The following is a 26500-nucleotide window of genomic DNA, read 5'->3' as shown; positions in this document are numbered from 1 at the left end:
ACCAGTTTTTAATGCTTTATTCATTGATTAAAAGAATATACATTTAACATAAACCATACAACATCAGTCATCAGTTCAAACATTCAGCTGGTTTCCTTACATTTTCTGTCAGGAGTTTTTTAATCTGATCACATTTATAAGATAAAATCTCACCACATCTGGCATATACACACACACTGTGCCAGTGGATTCACTCTACTGATGTACATATAAAATCAGCATGGTATGTGCTCACTGGAGACAAAACAGCGCACACCTGTCAAAAGGTCATTTTAATATAAGATGGTAAAACCATTTGTAAAACACATATAAACTTTTTCCATAAATAGAATCATATCTGGACATCTGTTGCATAAATTGTGTTTTCCAAAGCTTACAATATAGCAGCCAGGTCTCAGCACTGCTGGGCACCCACGTTGGCCACTTACTTTAATTATTGCAGACTGTCCTTTAACATTAAATGCACAACATTCGTACCACTTAAAACTGGGGTCAGGTGGAAGTCTCACAGAGACCACGTCTGTACCGCGGTTGCCCTGAAACAGTTAAATCGGCTTTTAAAGCCTCTCAGATATAACAAGATTTTAAAACATACTTCATGGAATGTTCTTCATGCATCATAGCAGCTCATACCTGTGATAGAACAAGCTTTGTATTTATTTCCTTTCCTTCCTTTACATTCACTATTCACAGTGAAACAGGTGCATGTTTGTTTAAGAGTTCTGAGGTTGCTGACTGAGCCACAGCACAGCTGTGTACCACAGGTCGAAATTCGACCTTATATATTACAATCTAGCAGTATCTGGCTGACCAACAGTTGGTCTGCCCCTGCCAGCATGTGGGCACTTCTTCATTTTTAATCTATTCTTTGGCAGCTGACACAGGCGCTGACAGAGAAAGTCCAGTGACTTTGTTGCTAGGGATTTCACGACTAATGTTTGTTTGCAAGCATGTACATTTAAATTTATATCTTCATTGTTATGGTTTTTACCCCATCGGAGTGTGTAAACTTATATTTCCTTTTAAATCTGGGCCCAAAGCTAACTCGTATGGAGAAACATCTAGATCATGAGAATAAGAAGCTATGATGAATTTACAAAGGATCAGAAATCCTAAGATTTATAGTCTAAAGAGCTTGCAAATTCAGGTGAGTACCTGAAAAAAGCTACATAGTGCTACAGAGTACTGCTTAATAATTTGAAAAAAAAAAAGTTAGAGTGGTATTAATTCATGCCTCAAACTGCATGTGAAATTAAAGTGGAAGTTTACAGAGAACTGGCATTGGATAGTCTTCTTCCTTTTTTTAAAGCCTAATAAGTAGCATGCTACCAGATTATGTGACAATGATTGCATACAAATCCACTGGGCTATGGATATGGATATTAAAAAAAATTGGCTCCTGAGCACTAAACTCCGACACAATAGTAAAATCATTGAAGACGCAGAGTTACTCAGTAAAAAAATATAGTTAGCCGGCAACCTCAGACAACCTTCGGCTGTATCTCTATAAGGTTTGGTAGACAAGTCCATTAACCGTGAAAGCCCTAAACGTTGCCACTTTCAGCTTCTAAACCAATACCCGACTACGTTCTTTGATCAAGAAGTAGAATACACATATATAATTCTATATAGCTAATACTGATTAAACACAGCACAAAAGGGGTTAATTCACACTACTGAAAAACATAATAGGATCCTACTTGCATATGTAACCACAGGAATTGTAAATAAAAAAAGAGCTAAATGCCTTCACTGAAGCTTTGCATCTCTCTATAAAAATGACGAGTTGGCTCAGTGAAGACACTGAGTAATTCTATGTCCATGACTGCATGCCAAGGTCGACCCAATCCAAGGGATACCTGCTCAATGAGGTTATGTACTGGATCCACATCCTGATCAGCCAATTCACCTTGGTCAAAATCAATGCTTTCTTCTGTGACTTCAAGCATTTTCAAATCAGAGCCACGAAGACGAGCAATTGCAATGAGGTTATGAGCCCACACTGTGTAACCTGGGGGAGGAAAAAACAAGCATCACTGCATTGCAGAACTGCTTTTCTAAAGTGTTTAACAGCTGAGAACTCTGACCATAATGCTTTTTCCTCAACTGATTTTGCCCTTTTTCCATTTGGCAACCTTTTTTCAGCATTTCCTATAAGTCACAAACCATAAGGCTCAGATTTATTCTTATCAAGTGAGGAAATAAATGTCAAAACAGTGTAAGTAGTTTCCCCCACCTGCAAAACTTTGTTGGATCTGCTCTGTCCTGCTATAAAGGATAAATAAACCTACTACTCCTACAAAATTATTATTTAGACTCTGGGGCAAACCAGATATTTTAGACCCAAACTACTGGCAGTTTATAGGTGTTATGTGCAAGGAAGAGTGCATGATCAATCATCTTAAGTGAAAGTATGGGTGTAAGGACTGCATTAAAACTGTGCTTCAGAGGAATTCTGAAGAGGTTTGATTTTACTATGTTACAATTAGACCTATTTTCTATTACCAGATTCCATTTTGGCATAGTGATTGTGGCCTTTCCCCCATGATCATGGAACCCATCATGAAAACAAAGTCCCTTTAACGCTGAAAAAACATTTACACTTAACTGCAAAATAAGTCTTAACTGAAATTAAACCTGACAATTATAAAGTTGTCTTTACTACCTACTACAGGTGCATACTGTATTTCTCCCTGAAAATGAAGAAAAAGGCAAATTATATTTCCACAATTACTAGTTAACTTGCTTTCTGTAGCTTGGCTGAGAAACATGCTGGGTTCCTCCCTCACTGACACCACTAGGCACCATCCAGAATTTTCCTCTTCTGTAGGGTGCCCTCCTCTTTGCATCTCCAGTTTATTCCTTCCAATATGAAGTAGCTATAACAGTGGTTCTCAACCTATACACCATTGTGGACCACATATGCAGCTCTCTCTGTGTTATGTGGGCCACATCCACACAATATATACACTACCTGTACGGCTCTGAGGATGTCACATGGGCCGTAGCTGTGTGCTGACTGGTCTGCAAGTGGCCCATGGGTTGCGAAAAACTGACCTACAAGCTTACTCTTCTTCCCACCTAGAGGTGCAAATTCTCTTGTCGAAGTCTGGACTTGGAAAGCCTAGTAGAGCGGATAAAACTGGGCAATCTTATCCAAGCCCCAGAAAGTTATCTGGTAAATACAAGTAAGGTTTGACTCTCTGTGGCGTAGTCTTCAACAATATAGATAGTGGGGTTCTGTATAGCAGCATCCTATGAGAAAACATCTCAATGAGGAAGGGAGAAGACAGCGGAGGCTGAATTAAATGAGGGAGTACGATGAAGGGGAATGAGAAACCTATTTGTACCTACTGCCCCTGAAGTTTCTCCTAGAAGTACTACTCAAGAACTCTGCAGTCCAGGGCATCTGAAGATGCTGGCATAGTCAGTGGTAGTGCCTAATGAAAGAGCAAGGAACTCTAAGAGGCAACTTTGTAACGTTCATTCACTGATGCTTCCTTTCCCTAGTGCAATGGGCTGGAATTCTCATTGTACAAGGAACATCAGGAGGCCTAGAAGGCTGTAGGATACCAAACCCAATCAAGAACTCCACTTTTAGGTTCTACTTTCTGGAAGAATCTTGAATGAGTTTAGCCAATTCACTGTATAATTCAGAATTAATAGGTTCTTACTGAAAGAAAGAACAAACACACCCACAAGAACAAAGGTGGCAGCCTAAGAAGGGTGATTCGGGTACATGACTACTGCTGCATGCTATAATTTGGAGGAACACCATTCCCTGTATTAGCCTTCTGAATACTGAGGCGATTATCATGACCACTACAGTTTTTCATGTTCTCGCCTTCCAGAAGTGGTCTTCTGATAAAATTTTAGCAGCCAGAAAGGACCACAATCCAACCAAACACTTCACAAGTAAGGGAGGGGCTTGTAAAGGATCTCTACATCATGAAATCTTGAAGTACTTCTTCCCCTAAGTCTAAGGCTACCTCAGGGACAGACTCTGCCCCCCGGGGGTGATTCTCTCCCCCCGTTTTCACGCAAGCTGGGTAGGCTAGCTTTTCAGTCCCCAAGATGCCTCAGTACTCACTCTTATTGCTTCAGGAAGGTTCATTCTGAGGTAGGTATCAGAGGTTTCTCTGTGAAAGCAGAAAAAACTCTTAAGGCCCCAGTGAGAAGGCACTTTTGCAAGAGGCATTAGTCAGGCAGATTTCTTTTAGCCCTATCTGGTCAAGCGACAAATAGCAGCCAGACAAATGCAGATCAAGTAAATCCTGGCTATTGAATGGTCACCATCCTCTGAGCTGTCACAACTAAACCACAGAATAGTTCATTTATAGCTTTTTATTTTTCTTTCCTGAAGGTTATCAGATACAAGTGTATTAAATTGTCAGTGGGTGGCACCAAAGCCCAGTGTTCGGTATATTTAAAAAAAAAAAAAAAAAATTGCTGTGTTCAGCTTATATGGGTCTATTTTATCATTACATGTTCCTGACAGTGATTTTTTTGTAATTGTTACTTGAGACCCAGAAGAAAGGTGCTCATACTACAGTGAGGGAGGTCATATAAGTACTTAGACAATTGCAAGAGGAGAGGACAGGTATAAATGGATTTCATTAGCTTCTTCTGAGAGTAGAGGGAATGAATGCAAGAGAAGATTTTTCTGTCCTCCTACCACCACCCCTGTTAGCTGCCACAATATTAAACGTTATCAACAAGTCAAGCTTCCCTTTTAAAAAACAAGCACTTCTAAAGTTAACATTAAGATAGTCTTTACTGCCAATCAGGACCTAACAAGTTAGAACTTGTGATTTCTGAATTGTAAAAAAGTTTAGAAACTGTCATGTTATTAAGACGAATAAAAACAATGCTTCCTTAAAAAGCAGTAGAAATTATGGAGAACAGAGCATGTAATATGAATATTTTAGCCTTTTCTGAATAATCTAAAATTGATCCCTGAGATAAACTGCTGCTTTTAGAACCTGTTATAACAAACATGTAGTCTTCATTTCTAAGTTCTTAAATATTTTAACCTAAAACAGAACTTTAGCTATTATTTTTTATCTCAGCTGACAAAATAATTTCCAGGCAGCTTGATAGCAGAATGCTACAAAAAAGATTTTCCCAATTTAAGCAAGTTACTAAAAGCACAGCTGAAAGTATTTCGTCTTGAGATTTGATTTCACCTGTTTGGGCATCTGTTTTTTTCCCCACTTAACAGACAATAAGAAATTATATTACATTACTACCTTCTAATCAGTCTAAAAAGATCGGACAATTATGTAATTTTCAGTTCTCTGCTCAATAAAGACTATTCAATTTTTGCTTTCTATTGCTTTATCTGAATGTTTGCTGGATAGACATGTGACAACGCTATACATTTCTGATGCTGGATTTGTTAGCTTGTGAATTTACACAGCTGCTTGTTTATATTTTATATTAGATGTATCTTGGAGAACATCTGACATGTTTTCCCCTGTATGATGAGCAAAGATTTTTGGATAATAACTGTCAAATCAATAACAATTTGGCCAAATTTTAAGTTAGGTGGCTAATGCTAGACACCTAAAACCACAATTGGTCACTTAAGATGTCTTGGTTGCACGAAGTCAGACCCCTAATTTGACTCTATGAAACAAGTTATTAAAAAGAAAAGATGGGAAGATGCAATCTGATTTCTGATGGAAAAGAATTAAAACTTGTCAGCTGAAGATTCTTTCTTGCAAGTATCTGCCCTCCACATTCCCACTTTGGGCTACAGTGGAGTTTGAATCAATGCCCTTTGGTGCAAAAAGCATGAGCCCTTTGCCGCTTGAGCTAAAAGATTAAACAACCCCATCCTGCAAGCTGTTTGAATAAGCAGCATGGGTCCACGCTTATAGAGCAGCTCACAGAATTGAGGCCTGTCCACATAAGAGTATGAAGATCCACACTATTAGTGTTACATTAGATTGAGTTTCCCTAAATTTGTTAAATGACTATTACCTACTTTTTTCTGCTGTAGGTCACTTGAAGTCAGATAATATATAAGAGTAAGTTCCTTTCTCTTTGAGCCTAAATTCAGAATGGATTAGAGGTTTACAATAATAAAATAGCTAGTTGAGGAAAAAATTTATATGACCAGTGTGTTGTGGCACTTGGGCAGGCACTCACCAAAGACTATTTCAGAGACAGAGAAATGCAGTTTACTCTTCCTCCTACAAGTACATTAGACTGAGGGAACAGATTCCAAACTTTGTCAGCCAACACTTCAGCTTGTTAGCTGCTGGAGATCCTTACTATATTGGTTATACACACCTCTTCTCACCCTAGCTTCATTGTGGGCCATATATATTTACAACCAGGAAGTAAGATCACCTAACCCCCACAGCAAAACAAACTAATGGTAAGCAGCAAACTTTTCCAATTCTCATACCCACAAGCATAGACACTCCCTGGATAATACATAGCTTAATGTAACAAAGCTCCTCTACACGCTCAAATTAAGCCTTCCATAGCACGCAATTATATACACACCACCTTCTTTTGGAACTTTACAAGAAAAATTCTCGCTCATCCTCATTTACATAAGTCAACCTAGTAAACTCCTGGTGAGAAGAGAGTTGCATCGGAAAATTTGTTTACAATCAGTAACTTACTATTTATGTGATCTGTTATGAGGAATTAGTAACTATAGTATGTGGCATGACTTTACACTTTTAAGTTTGATGGTATGAGAATATGTTTTTTCAGGATTTGTATAAAACGGCTTCTACAGTTAACATCTCATGCAGGATTTTTTAGGACAGTAACTAATGTTATTACTACAAAGTGTATGATTGTGATTTTTAGAAAAGACTAAAGCATCAAAAAGGTCAAAAAGTCTTTTATGATGTTTGTGCATAGAATTACCTACCATGAACTGCTAGGAGAGACAGCCTTGTGCACCTCCACGCTAACAAAACCAGTGGATCTTCATTACGGTTGTCACTAAGATCTGGGAAACCAGACATATCTATCACATCATTCATTAATATAAAATGAGTGAGAAACTTGTCATACTGCCTGGATATGAGGTCAACAACAGCTCCTGAAACACAAGTGATGTAGCTGTCAAAATGAATCCTCTCTAGTGGGATACTGGGCTTAAGAATTCTTAGCATGTCATCACTCTTGATATCAAACGCCATAATATAGACCCGAAGATTAGTGCTGTTGCGTGTCAGTGCCTTCCAATTCTCATCTTCTGGCATGTTTTCCAAGGACTTGTGCATTATGGAAATATTGTGGACCAGAAGAGAGAGTCGATGCAAAGGCACATGGTTGCTATCAGCCAGGACTCTTGCCATTTCAGCTGTAAAATCACAGAAATCCAAGGCGAGTGAGCGCAGATTCACAAAGCGCTCCAATTCAACTGCAGTGATAAGAGTGGTATTACCAGGGATGTGGTTGTCCAGTAAACTCAGGTGTTCCATGGTGTTGGCAATGGGGTTTGATAAAGATGACAATGATGTGGGAGTGACTATTTGCAGCATAAACCCACAAGACAGCCACTTCAGTTGCCTGCTATTGCCCAATATTTCTTCAAATAGCTGTTGTATTCTGCAAGAAAAATATAAGCAACAACGACCCCATTAAATATAAATCAATCTTGTAATACAACTGTATAGAACTCTGTATTTATTAAAGAAAGACTCTTCTCTTTCAGTCAGGGCCTGATTCTGTAGCTGTGCTATGTGAGGAGCTTCTAGAGCAGTCAGTGAAAATTCTGCATGTATGGCACCTGCAGAATCAGGTTCTAAAGTAGTAACTTCTACCAAACTCAAATGATGCTGCAATTATATTCCCTTCCCAAGATAAATCATATGTATTGATTGCTCTTGTGGAAAATGTTGCCCTTTGAACAGAAGAGGCCCATATTTTTCAGCTCCAAAACTTTTAAAAAACAAAACAAAAGTTTAAGGGAATTAATTCAGCCATTTTATATATTTCTCACTCACTCACTCACTCACACGACTAACTGTACCACTTTAAAAAGCCTCTAATGCTTTGTGCTCAGATACCTCTAATGCAGTCCCTACCCCACCCAGCCTGACAGCAAGCTTAGTATGTACATTATACAGCCCCAAAAGCACATCAATGCTTTTTGAGAGATTTGGTTTTAAAATAAAGTTAGAAATATTTGAAACTGGTTACCTGACCACACTCATTACCGTATTTCCCCATGTATAAGACGCACCTTTTTCCGAAAAATTTGGGGTCTAAAAACTGGGTGCGTCTTATACAGTGGTTGTAGATTTTTTTACTTGCATTTATGATGAATAAAACTTGAGTTCAATAACATTTTTTTTCAAATTTCGGGCCCCAAAATTAAGGTGCATCTTATACATGGGAGCGTCTTATACATGGGGAAATACGGTACATCTCTCTCAATCACATAGAATAAATAGTGTGGTTCTTAAAACATTTGCATGTGTGCATATATGATCGTTTCCACAATTGCCAGCAATTCTAAGAGTTTGAACTGGGATGAGCATGATTTGGGCCTGGCAATATTTTAAAATTAGATATCCAAGTATAAGATTTATGTGCCTTTTTGGGGGGGGTGGGGGGGAAAAAAAAAAAAAAAAAAAAAAAAAGGGTCCACATTCACCACACAGGAGTATCTCACCCATCTGTCTCATCCCTGTAACTGTTTATGAATGGAAGATCTTTAAGTTATATATTCAGTTCACATAACATACTTAAGAGAGGAAGGAATTTAACTTGAATGTGCAATTGTGAATCACACAACTTCAGCAGTGTAGCTAAATGCTCCAGACCGGCTCTAAAGAAATTCTTTGATCTTGTCCCACACAGCTGCTAAAACCCAGCAAGATTTTTCTCGCCCTCACCAACAAATGCTCTTCTGAGCACACAGTCACAGTTCCCATTTTAATATACACACATGCACATACACCTTAATGTGCAATCTATATATATACATATACACACACACACACACACACACACACACCACACACATAATTGTCACTTAAGAAGAAAAAATATAGTATTTGCAGGAGGGGAACTGGGTCAGATTAAGTTTGTCCCTGTTTAAAGGCACCAAGGAATACAATGCAGAAACCTTTAACCCCAAAATAAAAAAAGATAACAAAAATTAAGTTGTTCTGAGCTAAACTGCTACATAGTATCCACTGTGTATACACACAACCACACAGTCAGTAAAGAAACTTATGTAAGGGCATCTAATCTCAGAAGAAAAAAAGACTTACTTACCTTGTAACTGTTGTTCTTTGAGATGTGTTACTCATGTCCATTCCATTCTAAGTATGCGTGCACGTCCATGCACAGTTACCAGAAATTTTTTCCCCTCAGTAATGCCTGTAAGGCTGGCTTTGGTGTCCCCTGGAGCCCCACGCACATGCTGTGGCACATGAGGCGCCACTGGCCCTACGACCCTTCTGTTCCTTCTTGCTGTCAACTCTGACAGTGGGGACTGGGAGGTGGGTCATGGAATGGATATGAGCAACACATCTCGAAGAACAACAGTTACAGGGTAAGTAACCTTATTTTCTTCTTCGAGTGCGTGCTCATGTCCATTCCAGTCTAGATGACTTATAAGCAATACCTTGGAGGCGGGTTCGGAGATCATTGGTGAGCCGACTGCAGCACTGCCTTGCTGAAGCTGGCGTCATTGCATGTCCGTTGGACAATGGCATAATGGGAGGTGAAAATGTGCACTGAGGACCAGGTAGCAGCTTTGCATATGTCCTGAATGGACACCTGTGCCAGAAATGCCGCCGATGAAGCCTGCATTCTGGTGGAATGGGCTGTAACCACCCCCGGAAGCGGAACATTTGCCTGCTCATAGCAGAATCTAATACAAGAGGTTATCCAGGAGGAAATCTGCTGTGTTGGAACAGGTGAGCCTTTCATCCTATTGGCCACTGCCACGAAGAGCTACGTGGACTTACGGAACGACTTTGTCCACTCTATGTAAAATGCTAGGGCCCTTCGGACTTCGAGCATATGCCAATGTTGTTCTTCCCCCAAAGCATGGGGCTTTGGAAAGAAAACAGGCAGGAAAATATCCTGATTAAAATGAAATTGGTACACTACCTTGGGCAAGAAGGCTGGGTGAGGCCACAACTGGACCTTATCCTTATAAAAAAAACTGTATAAGGGGGCTCAGAGGTAAGTACCCTAATCTCAGATACCCTCTTAGCCGAGGTGATTGCTACCAGGAAGGCCACCTTCCAGGACAGCAACAACAAAGGACAGGTTGCCAAAGATTCAAACGGGGTCCCCATAAGCCTGAAGAGAAACAGATTCAGGTCCCAGAGAGGAAATGGATCCCTAACCTATGGGTAGAGCCTCTCTATGCCCTTCAGGAATCTGACTGCCATGTCATGGGAAAAAACCAACTTCCCGTGAATTGGGGGGTGAAAGGAGGAAATAGCCGCTAGATGCACCCTCAATGAGGCGATAGCTAGGCCTTGCAGCTTAAGGTGTAACTGGTAGTCCAAAACAGTCTGGATTGATGCCTGCTGGACCAAGATCCCCCTGGATGTCACCCAACAGGTAACCCGCTTCCACTTGGCTAGGTACAATGTTCTACTGGAGGGTTTCCTGATACCCATTAGAACCTGTTGCACCTGTGAGGACACGCTGGTTCCTCCAGTTTTGGCTACTCAGCCTCCAAGCTGTCAGGTACAGAGACTCCAGGTCCGGATGCAGCAACTGCCCCCCATCCTGAGAGAGGAGATTGTGCCAGTGTGGCAATTCTAGCCGGAGGGGGAAGGGGGCAATAGACAGCTCCAGCAGCGTTGTGAATCAATGCTGCCGCAGCCAGGCAAGCACTACCAGAATGATATCTGCCTTGTCACTCTATTTTCAACAGGACCTTGTGAATTAGCGGTATGGACAGAAAGACGTACATAAGGGCCCCCGACCATAGAAGAAGGCAGGCATCGGACAGCGCCCCTTTGCTCATCTTGCGAATGGAGCAAAACTGCTGGCACTTCCTGTTCAGCTCAGAAACGAAGAGGTCCACTTGGGGAAATCCCCACTTCTAGAAGAGCATGTCGACTACCTTCGGGTGAAATGACCATTTGTGGCGGGGTAAGAAGGACCTGCTGAGGCAGTCTGCTATAGCGTTCTTGATACCAGAGTCAATGGCAGAAAGAAGGCACTCAAGGGGCACAGGGCCAGAGGTGTCTCATATACCACGGCATGTGTGTGGGGTTCCAGGGGGCACTGGAGTCAGCCCTACAGGTACTGCTAAGGGGAAAAAATTTCTGGTAACCATGCATGGAGGCACACACAGACGTAGAATGGAATCAATATGAGCAAGCACTCAAAGAAGAATGAAGAATTAGTGCTGATGTGCATGTATATATATGTATATGTATAAGGGGCTAAAATAATGTGCTAGAATGATAAACTCGTATCTTGCAATATTCTATATAGTCATTCTCAATAAACATTTAATATTTTAAATTAGTTTTATAGGTCTTCCTTCTGCAATATTTATGAACTGTAAACTTGAGATGCATGTATTTTCAACATGGTATTACTGCACATTACTAAATGTTTTCTTCTTTGTGGCGCCTAATTTAAGTTGTGCTTCTCTAATGACCAGATGCATGTTTAGTATTAAAACAACATAGTTTAAAATACTATTTGAGCATTTTGCTTTTGATTACTGTGTAAACTGTACTGAATTAACTACAATTGCACAACTGTAGCTTCTAATATTGTTCTGTACTAGAAGTAAACTCATCCAATCAAAGCAGGGATGCTGAATATTTAGAAACTCAAGTGTACAGCCGTTTTCAGTGATAACAGTATGCAAATCCCTGAATTTAAGCCTAAGTAGATTCTGCCCTCACAACTAGCCATCCACGTGTTCACCAAAAACCATACAGCCACTTCATCTAAATTTTTCTAGCTATCTAATACTGAGCCAACCTTTCCAGTCCCATTTACTTCATTTTAACCTAATTACATCTCAAATATTTTTACAATCAAGTATTTAAAACAACTCAACTGAGGATACTTTATATTACACAATAACCATATATTGAGCTAATAAATATAAGGCCCAATAGGGAGCACAATGAAGTTATCATCCAACTACACTGCCATTCATTTTAACAATGCACTTCCAATAAGTTCTTTAACTGAATATGGTACCTCTAATCTTGGAGTACACACTAATTTAATAGTTCAAGCTATGTTCTATAAGTTTAATTACACAGGGACCCATTTCTATTAGTTTCCTGATCTTATTTTCATCCTGGATGTTTTAATTTCAACTGTCTACACTTTTCTGATGAAAAAACCTACTTTTATCTTACAGGTACAATTAGGACTTTTATCATCATACATGGTCTCAGAACAATAGTAACAAATGTTTCTGAAAGTTGTTCAATAATCAATTCTATACAAAACAGTGAGTTGGCTGTCTCAGGCCAGTTTTCTGTGGGTACCCATCCACTGAAAAGCCACTCTCGCAATTAGCACTAAGGAGTACCCTTGTTGACAGAGTCAGAAGAGAAGCCAAAGACTGAATGGACACAAACTGAATTAGCTTTCTCACCCTCAGAAAAGTGGTTGAGAGTCAGGATTGAGACATACTGGTAGAGCTATGCCGGAAGCAAGTAGACTACTACTGCTGTCTATACTGTTTCTGTTCAGTGGATAATGCAGTGTCAATCCAGCACTTTTCATAAGCCCTAAATTCACTTATTAAAATGGCTCAATTGTTATTTTTAGAAAAAAAAAGATTGATCCACTCAACTGTTAGATGACATAGTAACATCTCTGGAATAAAATTTTAAATAGTTAAGTTTATTTCAATGGTGGAATATATTTTCTGCAACCACACAATGTACTGTATTTATATCATGTATTAAATTTCCCCATAGGAATGCTTAAATAAAACTTGTTTGGAAAGAGAGAAGTATAAATGTACATTTAAACAGTGAACTGCAAATATACTGCATAAAAAAACTAAACACTACATAGTGAACTATGTTTCATGCACCAAATCATCACAGTAAGAAGAGCTCTGAGCAGGTTTTTAAAAAAACAACAAAAATCAGAGTAAAAGCTTTTACTGCATCTATAACTTGTTCCTCAGAACTGCAATACAGTATGAATGTTACATAATCTCTCCCATTGATCTCAATTTCTGGATTACATAAGCACAACAGGGTAACAAAGAAAGTAGGAGATGCATGTCTGAATTTCCACTGTTTTGTAAATTTAAATCAGGACCTAGGCATTACACACAGTACACTATTCATATACATATTAATCCATCTGTGGGTATCTATGATAATTCCAGAGCTACTTCAGCTGCAGGCACAGGGAAGAGGAAAGAGTACCCATTCCCTCCTAGAATATTGGGATAAGCAGATTTTTTTTTCCAGGCCATTTAGTATAAAACTATGGCACTCAGGGCTTGTCTACATGGAAAAGTTTTACAGTTATACCAATATAATTCAACCAATATAGTTATACTACTATAACCTACTGTGTGGCCACTAATTCCAGAATAAGAATGGCTTTTTCACTTTATCTTACACACTTCCAAAAGGGCGTAAGTAGGCTTGGGAGGATTAGATTTGTGTCGATTTCACTGTACACACACAAACTATCAAAAAATATTTCCACTGATGATAAAAATTTACAGATAGGCAAAGAAAGAAAAACGGTGCGTGAGAACTTAAGAGTTGATTTAGGGATATTTACTTTGTATATTTTGACATGCGATGTTGACAATTTGTGTTTTAACAGTTAAAAAGTTTTAATTTTTTGTATCTCGGTGTCCACTGTCATTAAACAATTGTCTGACACACACACACACACACACACACACACACACACACACACACACTAATTTATCACAAATGTGAAAGTTTAAATAGAAAAAAGCTTAAAAGTAAACATTACCCATCAAAATTATACAAAAAATAAAATATGAGTTCTGCCAAGCCTAGATATAAGTTAAACAAAAAAAGGCATTCGGATTCTGGAATAAAAGTGTTCATATGGAGGTATTATACTGATATAAGTATCAGTTTAAGTTCACACCTTAGCTTATACCAATAGAGTTTTCCTGTATGGACATACTCTTAGGAATAATCCTGCAAATAAGTACTTCTCATTTTAAATAGGCATGGAGTCTTGTGATGAATTCTTACTTGGAGTTCACTTACAACTTTATTCAAAGCAGGGTGGATAAAAATCAATTATTTTTTAAAAATTTTTTTAAAAAAATTGAATTTTTTAATCAGATTTTTTTGATTTTTTAAAGAAAAAAATCAAACTAAATTTCTCTTGTTTAAAAAACAGTTACAATTAAATCTAATCACAAACATGCTAAACCTACACTTACAGTCTCATAAAAATTAATTAATGACTCTAGTCTGTCCAGCCTAACTACCAGCTTTGCACATGAATGTGCAAAGAAAGACACAGGCTGGACAGGACTGTTGTTCTGTGCTTACGTGGTGGTGGAGCTGGGCCAAGCAAGGCAAAGGAGTTAGTTAAGACATTGTCTTAAAGACAGAGAGACAAAGGACGGAGGCAGAGTAGAAAGGAACAGTGGAGTTGGACTGGAAAGGAAAGGGGAAGACATTATTCAGTACACACAGAGCTTCCTATATTCCCCCACACTTTTGCCACAGAAAAACTGTCATGGCTTCTGGGTGTAAGAGAGACCCTATCTGGGAATATTTTGAAGAAATTCCTTCCCTGGGTAAAACAGGAAAACGTGTCAAGTGTAAGCAGTGCAAGAGGGAGATGCAGGGCCTAACTGCAAGAATGAAACATCATAATGAAAACTGCTTATTGGGAGAAAATGATGTGGATGAAGATGTGGATATGTCTGAAGAACAATGTGGATCAACTGGTTAGTAACTCAAATAATTCACTTTGCAATGCATTATTCTTCAAGACTCTCTGCGCCTTTTAGTATAAGTGTGATTTAACAAGTAAATTCCCAAGCTGATTGCTATGTTGGATGTTACATAAATGTTTCACATTTGCAGTTGCAACATTTAAGATTTAGTTTAATAAAACACAAGTGCTATTGTATTTGTTTGTGTGTGTCATTTAGTTCTTACCATTCTTAATGTACTGCTGCTTCACCTGTAGCTTGACACAGGTAATGAGTATTATGTACTATTTCCTAAATTAATAAAAATCAAGTTATCTAAAAAATTACACAAAGTATACCCTCCTACATGTTGTAAAATGCCGTACTGAGTTGTAAATTATCATGTTTTAGTGATCAGATTTGCACCACTGTTTAAGAAATGTGAAGAAGTATCAGTGGGAAACATGATTTAAATCAATGATTTTCTTGATTTTAAATCATGATTTAAATCAATCTACCCTGATTCAAAGTCACTTGTTTCCTAATATTCATTTTTCTTGTATGTATTTGTTAAATGCATCAGATGACTTCAATTCCTAGTGCAGTTCTCCATTTATTCTCAGAATAGCAATATACATACAGTGCCAATGAAACCCTGTTCCTCTCTCCCTGAGCCCAATAACACCTCATTCAGTTTTAGAGTAATCACTTGCAAGAGTGAAAGTATTGTGTCTTCATGCACCGTCTGCAGAGTCTACCAAAAATGTGACAACTGAAGATGGTTTGTGTGATGTAGACAGTAGGAGCCTAACCAAGATCAACTCTTCTCACATAGACCACACTATGACCATCAGATAGCACAAAAACTGAAACCAAATGAAATCTCTCTCACTACCAAGCTGGAGCTTTTTCAACTCAATATTCTTGAGGTAAAGAGCTCTGCATTCTAATGACCAGTTCTTTGAACCATTATGATATTTTTGCTAGTGTATACAGAAGAACTTACTGCTTAATCTTTTTGCCATCTGGGTCCACCTTGCCGAGGTATGTATTCGATATACTTCCATGTTGCTGCAGAATGCTTATATCCCCAAAAAGACTTAACTTCTGGAGGTTCCTATAAAAATAGGTTTTGTTAGTTTGCACACGAAGGTAAGGCAACAGTGGGGAAATATTAACGACAATTCTTGAACACAGGTAGCAAAGGCACACTTATGCACAGGAGGTAGCATCCAGGCTGGGAAAATTTTCACTGTCTAGAAGTTTGAGACAAATACACAACTTCCAAATAAACTAAAGCTTAGAAGGAGTTTTTTGGGGGAGCAGCTTAACATGCCAAAATCAACAACTGAAGCAAGAAGTCTGATCAGTGTTGAAGTCACCATACTATAACAGTCTGAATATGTATTTATTTGTCCAGCAGAATGTTACCAGGAACACTCCTTGTAGGGTGACCAGATAGCAAGTATGAAAAACTGGGACAGGGTGAGGGGGTAATAGGAGCCCATATAAGAAAAAGCCCCAAATATCAGGACTCCCTATAAAATCGTGACATCTGGTCACCCTAACTCCCTGTGACATCTAAGTGCATGTTATCCACTTTCATCCTTACAAACTTATTTAAAATTCCATCAACAATGACATTGTATGTATCTGCTTTTCGTTATATGAAAACTGCACTTAAGGTTGAACATCCAAATCTCATCTAAAGCTCTGTCTAAACTACAGCAGCACAGATCAGGTGCTATGGCACTCTAATGTAGATATTTGCTACTGCAAATGAAGAGGTTTTCTGTCACTGTAGTTAATCCACCCAAGAGGCAAGAGCTAGGTGGGCTTAACTACATCTCTCGGATATGAGTTTTTCCACAGGCAAGTGAAGTAGCTAAATCCACTTAAGTTTGGCCTGATCTATGCCTAAAGATAGGACAGAAGAAAGTCTGAAGAAAATCAGCATTTAATTTACATTGTACCAGACAGCATATAGTTATTGTAACATGCTTCATCAGTGTTCCATCATTCACAATGTTTTTTTAAAAAGACATAGAAGATTACTATGGCAAACTATATATAAATTAATTCAAGTTATGCACGTGTCAGCACATTTGTCAGTTTCACTTTCCCCTACACAGAGAATTTCTTCCACTTACTTGTGTTTCCCCTGCCCTCCAGCAACCAGTGAGGGAAAGATATTAAAAACATGATTGTATAACCAAAAAAGTAGGTATAGGGGGCTCTAATGCCATTGTGCCACTGAAGTACTTTTAACGTTTTACAAATGACTACATTTGAAGTTGACAGGATTCCTTCAAATATTTACATATTCTATACATATGATTTATTCCTAGGACTCTAAAACAATGTTATTTTTGGTAATGTAACATTACAGGAATCCTAGTGAAAATGTGGAGCACTGCAAGAGTTAGAACCATCCATTTATTTTTGGCACTGTAATTTAATCTATAGTTTACCTATAAAAATGTACAAAATGAACTCCTAATTCCTGCTGTTTTTACAGGTAGCACGTTGTTACTTCATCACAGCAGTTCCCAGAGGACATTGTAAACATGAGGAACCGTGTGGCTTTCGTACTGTGTGGATACATCATGTCCCACATATATTCTGATATATGTATAAAAAATTAGAACAGTTGCATTGCTCCAATGTGTGCAGTGAGGAAGAAGGGGTTGATTGCAGAAAGTTGTAAATAATATAGCCATCAACAATCCTAGACAACAGCACATTCTCAGACCCTTTCTCGATAATTTAATGCTGCTGCTGGCATCACCAGAAAAGTGATGAGGAGCAGCATAACTACCTTGTGGTGACTGTTTTTTGTTGAAGCATGCATGTATATCTCCTGGATTTTAAAGGTGATACATCCAAAAATCTGTTTCCAAGTATATTACGTGAATAACACTAAAGCCCATGTTGCAGTGCTAGGGAATTTTCCCTGGGCTCTTCCCTGCACTCCACTAGAAGATTACTAAATCTTCTTAAGATATTTCACTTGCAGTGGAACCAAGGATATGTAAAAGGGATGTCTCACTTCTCTAATTTTTAAATCCAATCCTATCACCCTTTATAATCACTATGCACTAGTACTACTAAAAAGCTCGTTTAGTTTGTGATCCATCATCACTTCCTACTCTGATTTCCTAACAGCTGTCTCCTAATTGTATCTGCTGTTTATTTCCTCTCCTAAGTGAATGAGGGACTTACTAGCAAGGCCCCTAATACTTCAGAGCAAGCTACACCTAATTACTGCAACAACATTCCTAGATATTCTGCTTTGGAAATTTTAACTAAAATATGATCAGTAGAGTAGCCCATGTTATTTGATATTACATTTAAACAATTTTTATGCTGACCACTCCCATTTTCAGTATGACTCAGATTTTTATATTAAAGATGCCTAGCTACCTAAAATAAACTGTTGAATGAGGGGAAAGCTTAAGATTTTGACTGCAGAGAAGGGGGATAGTTGGGGCTTTTGCCCTTGGGAATCTGAGAGAATCAGTTTAATAAGTTGAAGGAAGTAGGATAGCTGGATGTTTCTGCTAAATTGATTGGCAGTGTCATATGTAATGCTGATAATGAAACTGTCATTTTTACATTTCAGAACAAAGTCACTGAGATGAATGAGGCAGTTCACACCTTTCAGAGCATTTGCAGACTCAGGAAGACATTACATTACACACAAGGGTTAGGAACTCTACTTTTTTTAAAGATTTGATCTGGAAACAATTCTGTGCAAGTGATTAACTATGCAGCCAGAGAATTGCAGGATACACAGGGTCTGTTTAAAAGTCAGTCAGCATCATCTCACTACTTGTAGCCCACGGTTTTATTTCAAGATTACACTAGTAGTAGTAAATTGCTGTAACACTTCTTTGTGCTAGATAGTGTACACACAACTGGAAGACAGCCATTCTACCTCAAAGAGTTTACAATTCAGTCCCTGACTCAAAGACTTTACTATTTAAGTAAATATTGACAGCTATAGTGCAACTTAGTTCTGTTCTCTTCTGCATTTGCTATCCACCTGATTATCATCATCACTAGCAAGTTTGATCATGGCTGAATTCACACCCCCCATAGATCACTAATGAAAATAATAATACTTATCCCACTTGTTTATTCTGATCCCTGTTGCACTTTTACTATTATTATTGGTTGAGAAAGGAAAAGAATAATTACTAATGAATAATTTTACTAAAGCAGCAACCAGAGACCCCAGTCAGAATTAGAGTGGTGCTGTTCTATGCGCTACAAACACATTTAGAGGTGGTCCCTGTCTCAAAGAATTTACAATTTATGGTGTTTCTCATCCATGAGATTCTATTTTTAAACTAGCTTATATTTCTCTAGTTACTTTATAACTTTATCCTAATATAGCCATTGCATTCTCTACTAATTTAGTAATTGCACTAAACTACATTTGCTTGCTTTGCCCTATTTTTAATAAGCTCGTTTTTTGTCCATTACACATTTTTCAACCACATTTCACATAGGCCTTGTTTACATACAGCAGGATTAGAGAATGGTAAAGTTGCTCATTCACTGTCTATGGTAGCAATTCCATTATTGCTTGTTAAGTGGAGCTGCCTATACCAGACCAGTGGTGGAGGAGTTGCTCAAGAGTCTCAGTAAAGACGCAGCCATTCTGACTTCATTAATCTGCTGAATATTTGGCCTGTTTAATAACCCTGGAGTCTCATTTAATTCCTGATAATTCTTTAAGACAGGTGCCTCATTTTACTGACATACTGGAGTTTTACTAAAATTTAGATTCTTGCTCTCCACACTGATACAGATCAGGCAGGTCATAGGATGTGCTAGATCTTGATGGGGAGAGAAACAAGCAACAGACACCCAACCTCCCACTTTTTTTCAGAACAGCTCCAACAAGGTAAGACTAAACTTGTGGATTTCAACACAGCAGAATTCAGAGAAAATATTTCTCCCTTGCCCCCACCCGCACATAAAAAGAATCTTCCTGAAAAACAATAATTCACTTAATAAGAGCGTAGATATTCTGATGACTCATGTAAAGTTTCCCCACACCTGCTACTTAGAATCTTTGTTTTAAGAGATGATTTGTTCCTGCTGCTCATTCCCCCATCAGAAGTCATAATCTTCTGTGACTCACAATTTGTTGCTATATTGTTGCAAAACAGGATTTTGAATTCTAGCCAAAAATAAATATCAGGAGTAGGACCCTTATCAGAACACCAAGATCCCTTGTTATGCACTTGTACTCAGTAATAAAGAATGAAGAAACATCTTTTCTAAGTACAGTACAAATTCTGTATTAGCAGGCTGTTTATTCATAATATTAAATTTGCAGTGACTCTGGATCTGGCAGAGGCCCTGGGAGTTTTTCACCTCTCTCTGCAACATGGGGCACAGGTCACTTGCTGCTGGATCCTCTGGACCTTGAAATCTTCAGACAATGATTTTAGGACTTCAATAACTCAGTCAGAGGTTAGGGGTCTATTACAGGAATGGGTGGGTGAGGTTCTGTGGCCTGTTTTGTGCAGGAGGTCAGACTAGATGATAATGGTTCCTTCTGACCTTAAAGTCTATGAGATCTGTGTATCTGTAATATCAAACAAGACTTATATGATGGCCCTTTGGAATGTAAGTGATTTCCAGCAGAAAGACTGTCAGTATATTTTATGTCATTTGTTAGCAACTATTAGTAATAGCAATTCATTAAATCCTTCCAATCAGTGGAGAATTAGCAAATTTCTACATATAATTTTTTCAATTTCCAAAATCATCTGCTTTAACATCAGATTTGTTGATGTCTTCAGCTTCATTTTGTATAGAGAATGGATAATTTAGCTCAGGGGTGGACAAAACTACAGCCCATCTGAGCTTTTTATCAGGCCCTCCAGCTCAGCCAGTGGTCCATGAGCTCCATTCAGGTGGTCCCTGGAAAGACTGCGGAACAAGCTGTGTGGCACAGCAGCTGCTCCCTCCTCTCAGCCCCACCCCTTCCATCACGCCCTTCTCCCACCACATGTGCCCAGCGGCACCCTGACTGGAGCCGCTCCTGGAACGTTAATGGACCGCCATACAATTTCTATAACCAGATGTGGCCCTCAGGCCAAAATGTTTGCCCACGCCTGATTTAGCTAGTGGAAGAAGTGTACATCATCATCCAGCACCTGACAGAGCATTAAAAAACTTCAGTTTTGCAGGCTGACATTTGTCTTGCCACAGGTCTTCTGGTATTATACAGCCTCAAAGAACTGTATAATCATCAAAAAGATTATTTTTTTTTGCACTTTAGAGTTTTTTGAACTTATTCTTTGCATTACTGTGTTGTGCAATATAATTTTGATTTACAAGACCACAATAAGCCATGATGATTTACTTACCAAAAGTGAGATAGTTAGCACTGTATTTTACCAAAAATACTTCCCCCACAATGCTAAAAAAAAAATCAGAGCAGCAGATTCTCGTTTCTCTGACAGAATGACATCCCAAGAGGCATGAAAGAACCATCCTCACTCATTCCCTTTGGTGTCTTTGATGTGCCTGACAGAGTAACTAGAATCTCTGCAACTTATTAGATGTATCTGTAGTATAGCAATGAGTAGAGCTGCTTTCCAAACAGTTGACCTGGGTTCAATTACCCACAAACTGAGTAATGTGACTTTTGCCTGCAGCCATACTGGACTGAATGCACCCAATCTCGTCTGATCTCAGAAGCTAAAGAGTGCCAGGCCTGGCTAATACCTGGATGGCAGACTACGTGGGCAGGCCCAAGCATACGTAGACCCTTCACTGACCGGTGTCTATCCAACTTGTTCTTTAAGACCTCCAATGACAAGAATTCCACAACCTCCTTAGGAAGCCTATTCCTACTATTTCCCCTAATATCTAACAAATCTCCCTTGCTGAAGATTAAGCTGATTATGTCTTGTCCTACTGCAGTGGACATGGAGAACAACTGATTACCATCTTCTTTATAACAGCCCTTAACATATTTGAGGACCTTTATCAGGCCATCCTCAATCTTATTTTTAATTCTAATCCTGTCCTCCAAAGTTTTAGCAATCCCTCTCAGCTTGGTGTCACCTGCAAATTTTATAAGTATACTCTCTCCTCCACTATCCAAGTCATTAGTGTAGTGACTAATACTGAACCCAGGACAGACCCCTGAGATACTCCATTAGATACATCCCCCTAGTAGGGCAGTGAGTCACTAATAATAAGTATTCTTACTATGGTTTTTCAACCAGTCTGCACCCACCTAAAAGCAATTTCATCTGGACCACATTTCCATCACTTGCTTATGAGAACGTCATGTGAGACTGTGTCAAAAGGCTTACTAAAAATCAAGATGTATCTACAGATTTCCCCCATCCACTAGGCCAGTAATCCCATCAAAAATTACATTATCTCTGGCATGATCATGAGTAAAAGTTAGTGATGTTGTATAGTAAAGTATGAAAAGCAGAGTTCTTCTCCTTAGAAACCCAGAACAAGAACTTGTTTGAAATTAGCTGTCTTCAGCTAATTCTCTTAAGTATTTGGGGGTCCCAATTTGAATTTTTAGTGTCCAAATCACTTAAGACAACTCTACGAACCTGTCCAGAGGATCTTTTACATACCATATTTTTTATTTATGTTCTAAACAGCTGTCAAGAACTGTGCAGTTCATGAATAGACGAATCCATGTGTACACATATTTTGAGAACAAGCATTTTATCATGAAACTCAAACATGGCCATGGGGATGGAATAAAGGAGGAGCGTGTATAATGCTCTGGGTATTTATGGTGAAAAGAAGAAAGAGCTATGCTTTAGTGAAACTACAGCACAGTTATCTCTGCCAGCATAAGCACAGTATTTTTTATCTCCAATTATTTACATTCATTTAAGACACATGTAGCTTAAAATATGCAATTTAGCTAAAAGTAAATATGCAAGTCCATACACCATGTATTTACAATAAGCTTTACTGCAGCAGCACTAATCTGTGATTGGAATTTCATTTGAAATTTCCTTTCTAATTGAACTGCCAAAGGAAAACTTGCCAATGCTGCGACATAGTTAGGACCTGAAAGCCAGTCACTCTACCACTTCGACTCCATGTTTTTATATGTTGTGATTTTTCTGTGTTTATTGTGTTTTGAATAGTGTGTAACACTGCACACTTCAGAAGCTGAGCTAAATTGCTGGAATTAAATGTAAAAAGGATTCACAAGAGATTCTCCACACCGGGGGACACCTGACTACCGTAGCAACAAGACAATGATTATTTTGTCAAGGGACCTTAAAAAGCCAAGGCATTTCTCCACCACAATTCATTTTAATTAAAAGGAGCTAAATAAAACAGGGGGTTTATTTTAGCTATATCAATATGTAGCACAGAAAAGCAAACATTTTACTGAAGAAATATCTAAAGCATCCACCAGTTTGAAAAGGATGCATGTAAAAAATAGCTTGGCAAAATAGTAGGGCATATTTAGAGTTGCAAAAGCTCCCTCCCTAATATAAAAGCACTTGTTATAAAGTGTTTGGGGAATAAGTGATAATAGCACTGAGGCAGTGAATTTCAGTAATGATATATTGTGAAGGATCAGTATGTGGGAACTTTTCACTGGGCTACAGCACACTGGAAATTCACTCACATTAACATTGTTGCCAAGTTTGTCACCCACTGTGTTTACAATACTAACATTTTGTTGACTAATTATTAGTGATGCAGAAATAAAGACTGTCTGAACTTGTGTTCTATGGATTATAAATACCTACCTTAAAAAAAACCCCAAAACAATCAAGTTCAGGGAGCACTGCCTGGTGGACTCACACACCTTAGCCAGTTTGATAGGTCAACATCGCCGAAAAAGTTTTTACTTATTGGCTGACACATATTTTCAAGAGTCAGCCAACAAGAACAAACTTGTGAATAGTAACAAAGCTTGACAGCAAAGTATTATAGCGTCTGACACAGAGGATGGAATGAGACAGCCCTAAACTGTTGACAAGTGGAGGAACAGAGTAAAACCTATAAAATATAAAGGTTAGGGACTTCAGTTCAGAGCTGGAGCAGAACTAAGGTTTTCATAAAGTAAGCTGTGTCAGTGAGATGGCTGAGAGTTACAATATAAGAAGTGTCTCTGAGCTAACTGCAGTAAAGTGGAGCAATTGAAAGTGAGATACTTTTCACACCTGCCAAATTGTACTCTTCTAAAACCAAGGAGTGATTATATTCATTATTCTCTAGATACAACTCAGAAAAAAGATGTGAAAAAATCCAAACGAAAAAGATTTATCTCCAAAACCATAGAAGCATGGTGGGTCTTAACAGGTTTTGATTTTCTACATCATTGTATTCACTTTTCTGATAAGCTGACTTACAACTTGTGGAAGGCTAAGAAACCCAAATCAACATTTACAGCTTTTTTTTTTCTTTTTTTTATTGGTGATGGTGGGGAGGTAAAGTTTCTCATTTCATCTTGATCACTGGATCCCTTTCTAGCCATACCCTTGACCTAATATTGATGGGAACCCTGCAGCATCTTAATGGGCCCTTGCTTTTCTGTCTTAGGTGTTTATATGGCTACCATTACCACAGTGAGGTAAGGAAGCACTAATATCACCATTTTACAGATGGAAAGAACTGAGACACAAGTAGAGTAAGAGTCCAAGATCACTCAGGAAGTCTGTGGCAAGGCATGGAATTGAACACAGCACTCCCGAGTTCTAGGCAAGTACCTTAACCACTGAACCATTCTCCTCTTTAACAGTGCCTCCCAAAATCAAAGACAATTAAAGGTCACTCCCCTTTAATAGTTTCTCTGACTAAATATAAGCTTCCTTCTATTAGAGACCAAATAGTTTCAGAAATTACTGAGTGTCAGGCAACTGAGTTGTTATGATAGTTAATATATTATTTTTTCAATAGCAAAGTTACATCACAGCTTGGTGGTGGGGAGGAATAGCTTAAAACACACAAAGTGTAATATACACATTAGTGTTTCCACCACATCATCTCTGTTGGGTCTGTTCACGTGTAAGTAAAGTATGAAGACATATTTGAAGTATTTTGAAAGAATGGTGTCTAGATACACCAGAATTCAAGCTTATAGGTCTGATCCTCCCTATGTTTGATTTGGGATTTTTTTTTTTTTCTTAACAAAAAGAATGCAATTCTTGTACAACTCCAAAAGTCCTTATGTCCACTACAGGCCAGTGTAAATAGTCAATCTATTTCTAGACCTTGTGTTACATTTATATTCCACAGCTAACATGATACAATGCAAAATACGTTTGCTACTTTACATACTTTAACCCTAACTAACTCCAAAGACACTAATTTAACCAATTATTAATATATGTTTTACTTACTATTTATGAAATATTCCACAGTCTGAACTATAAAAAATGATGGAGATTACATAATCACAGATACCAAATAAAGCTTCATCTGAGACAGTTTCTGACATACCGAATTGTTACAGCTGATCAAAGCAGGGCTCCTATGAATATGGAACGTGCTGTGCATTAGCAATCAATCAGTCTGTAGCGTCTTCACGATTTATCTTAATGAAGCATCAGCACATACAGTATATGACCTCCTCATTGCGGCCTCCATTATGTCCTTTATTTTAAAGCATGCACAGCTGAAATCTATCTGGGTTCCAGGATTGACTTGGATACATTTTCCTCTAAGCCGTTTTACAAAACAAACTCTTCCCCCAACCCTTCCTTTTCTGTTTGCAGAGCAAGACGTTCCCATTAACAGATCACCCAGGGAAGGGGGTCGGGCCGGAGAGAGTCTCCTGTTCCTGCCCTGCCCTCCTCCCTCCCCCCAGGGAAGGGGGTCGAGCGGGCTATGGGGATCGGAGGGAGATTTCCCTCTCCCCCAGGCAGGGGGCCGAGCGGGCTGGGGGCCGGGGCGGGCCAAAGGGGATTGCCCCCCCCCCCGGGATGGCTAGTGCCAGGGAGCGGGCGGCCAGGCCGGGAAGCCCCGCGGTACCTGTTGTTGCGGACGCTACTCAGCACACACAGCACCAGCTCCAAGTAAGTCCTCAGCAGATCCAGCCAGCGGGGGCAGAGCGGCGTCTCGCCCTCGGCCGCGGCCGCCGCCCCCTCGCAGACCCCGCCGCCGCCGCCGCTGGGGTAGTTGTCGGCGGCGAACTGGACGCGCAGCTCCCGCACGAACCAGCCGCACTTGCGCATGAGGAAGTCGAGGCGCGGGCGCTCGGCGGGGGAGACGCGGAGGCTGAGGCGCAGCCGGGGCCACAGCGCCGGGTAGAAGAGACACTCCCGCCAGTGCGAGCAGGCGGCCGAGGCCCGCAGCCGGTCCGGGCCCGCCAGGAACGAGAAGATGTGAACCACCAGCTCGCTGGGGAGGGAGCCGGCGCCCACAGCCTCCCCGCACACCGCCATGGCTGGCGCCGGCCCGAGCCCCGCTGCTGCAGCCCCAGGCCGCGGCCTCGGCCTCGCCTCCGCCTCCTGCGACAAAAACAACAACATCAATGACAAGGCGGAGGGGGCAGGGGCCGGCCGAGAGTCGGCTACTGCCGGGGCAAACCACCACGCCCGGCCGCGGGGGAGGATGGTGCGTACCACCGAACTCGAGCGGGTGGGGGGGGGAAGGATCCTA

At 39.6% G+C, this 26500-nt stretch overlaps 1 protein-coding gene across 1 annotated transcript; it reads right to left on the bottom strand.

The window, feature by feature from the left end:
* Window positions 1–26500, bottom strand: FBXO33 (F-box protein 33). Its single transcript, XM_067533685.1, has 5 exons — window positions 26464–26500; window positions 25871–26349; window positions 15876–15986; window positions 6896–7581; window positions 1–2011 (listed from the first exon to the last, which is right to left on the bottom strand). The coding sequence occupies exons 2-5, from the start codon at window positions 26281–26283 to the stop codon at window positions 1740–1742; spliced, it is 1482 nt and encodes a 493-aa protein (XP_067389786.1). The 5' UTR covers window positions 26284–26349; window positions 26464–26500; the 3' UTR covers window positions 1–1739.

This window comes from Emydura macquarii, unplaced genomic scaffold, assembly GCF_026122565.2.
Source record: "Emydura macquarii macquarii isolate MOO-44397 ecotype Brisbane River unplaced genomic scaffold, CSIRO-AGI_Emac_v2 contig_374, whole genome shotgun sequence".
Taxonomy (NCBI): domain Eukaryota; kingdom Metazoa; phylum Chordata; order Testudines; family Chelidae; genus Emydura; species Emydura macquarii.
The sequence above is the reverse complement of the archived record's forward strand: the minus strand, read 5'-3'. Positions and strand labels throughout refer to the sequence as shown.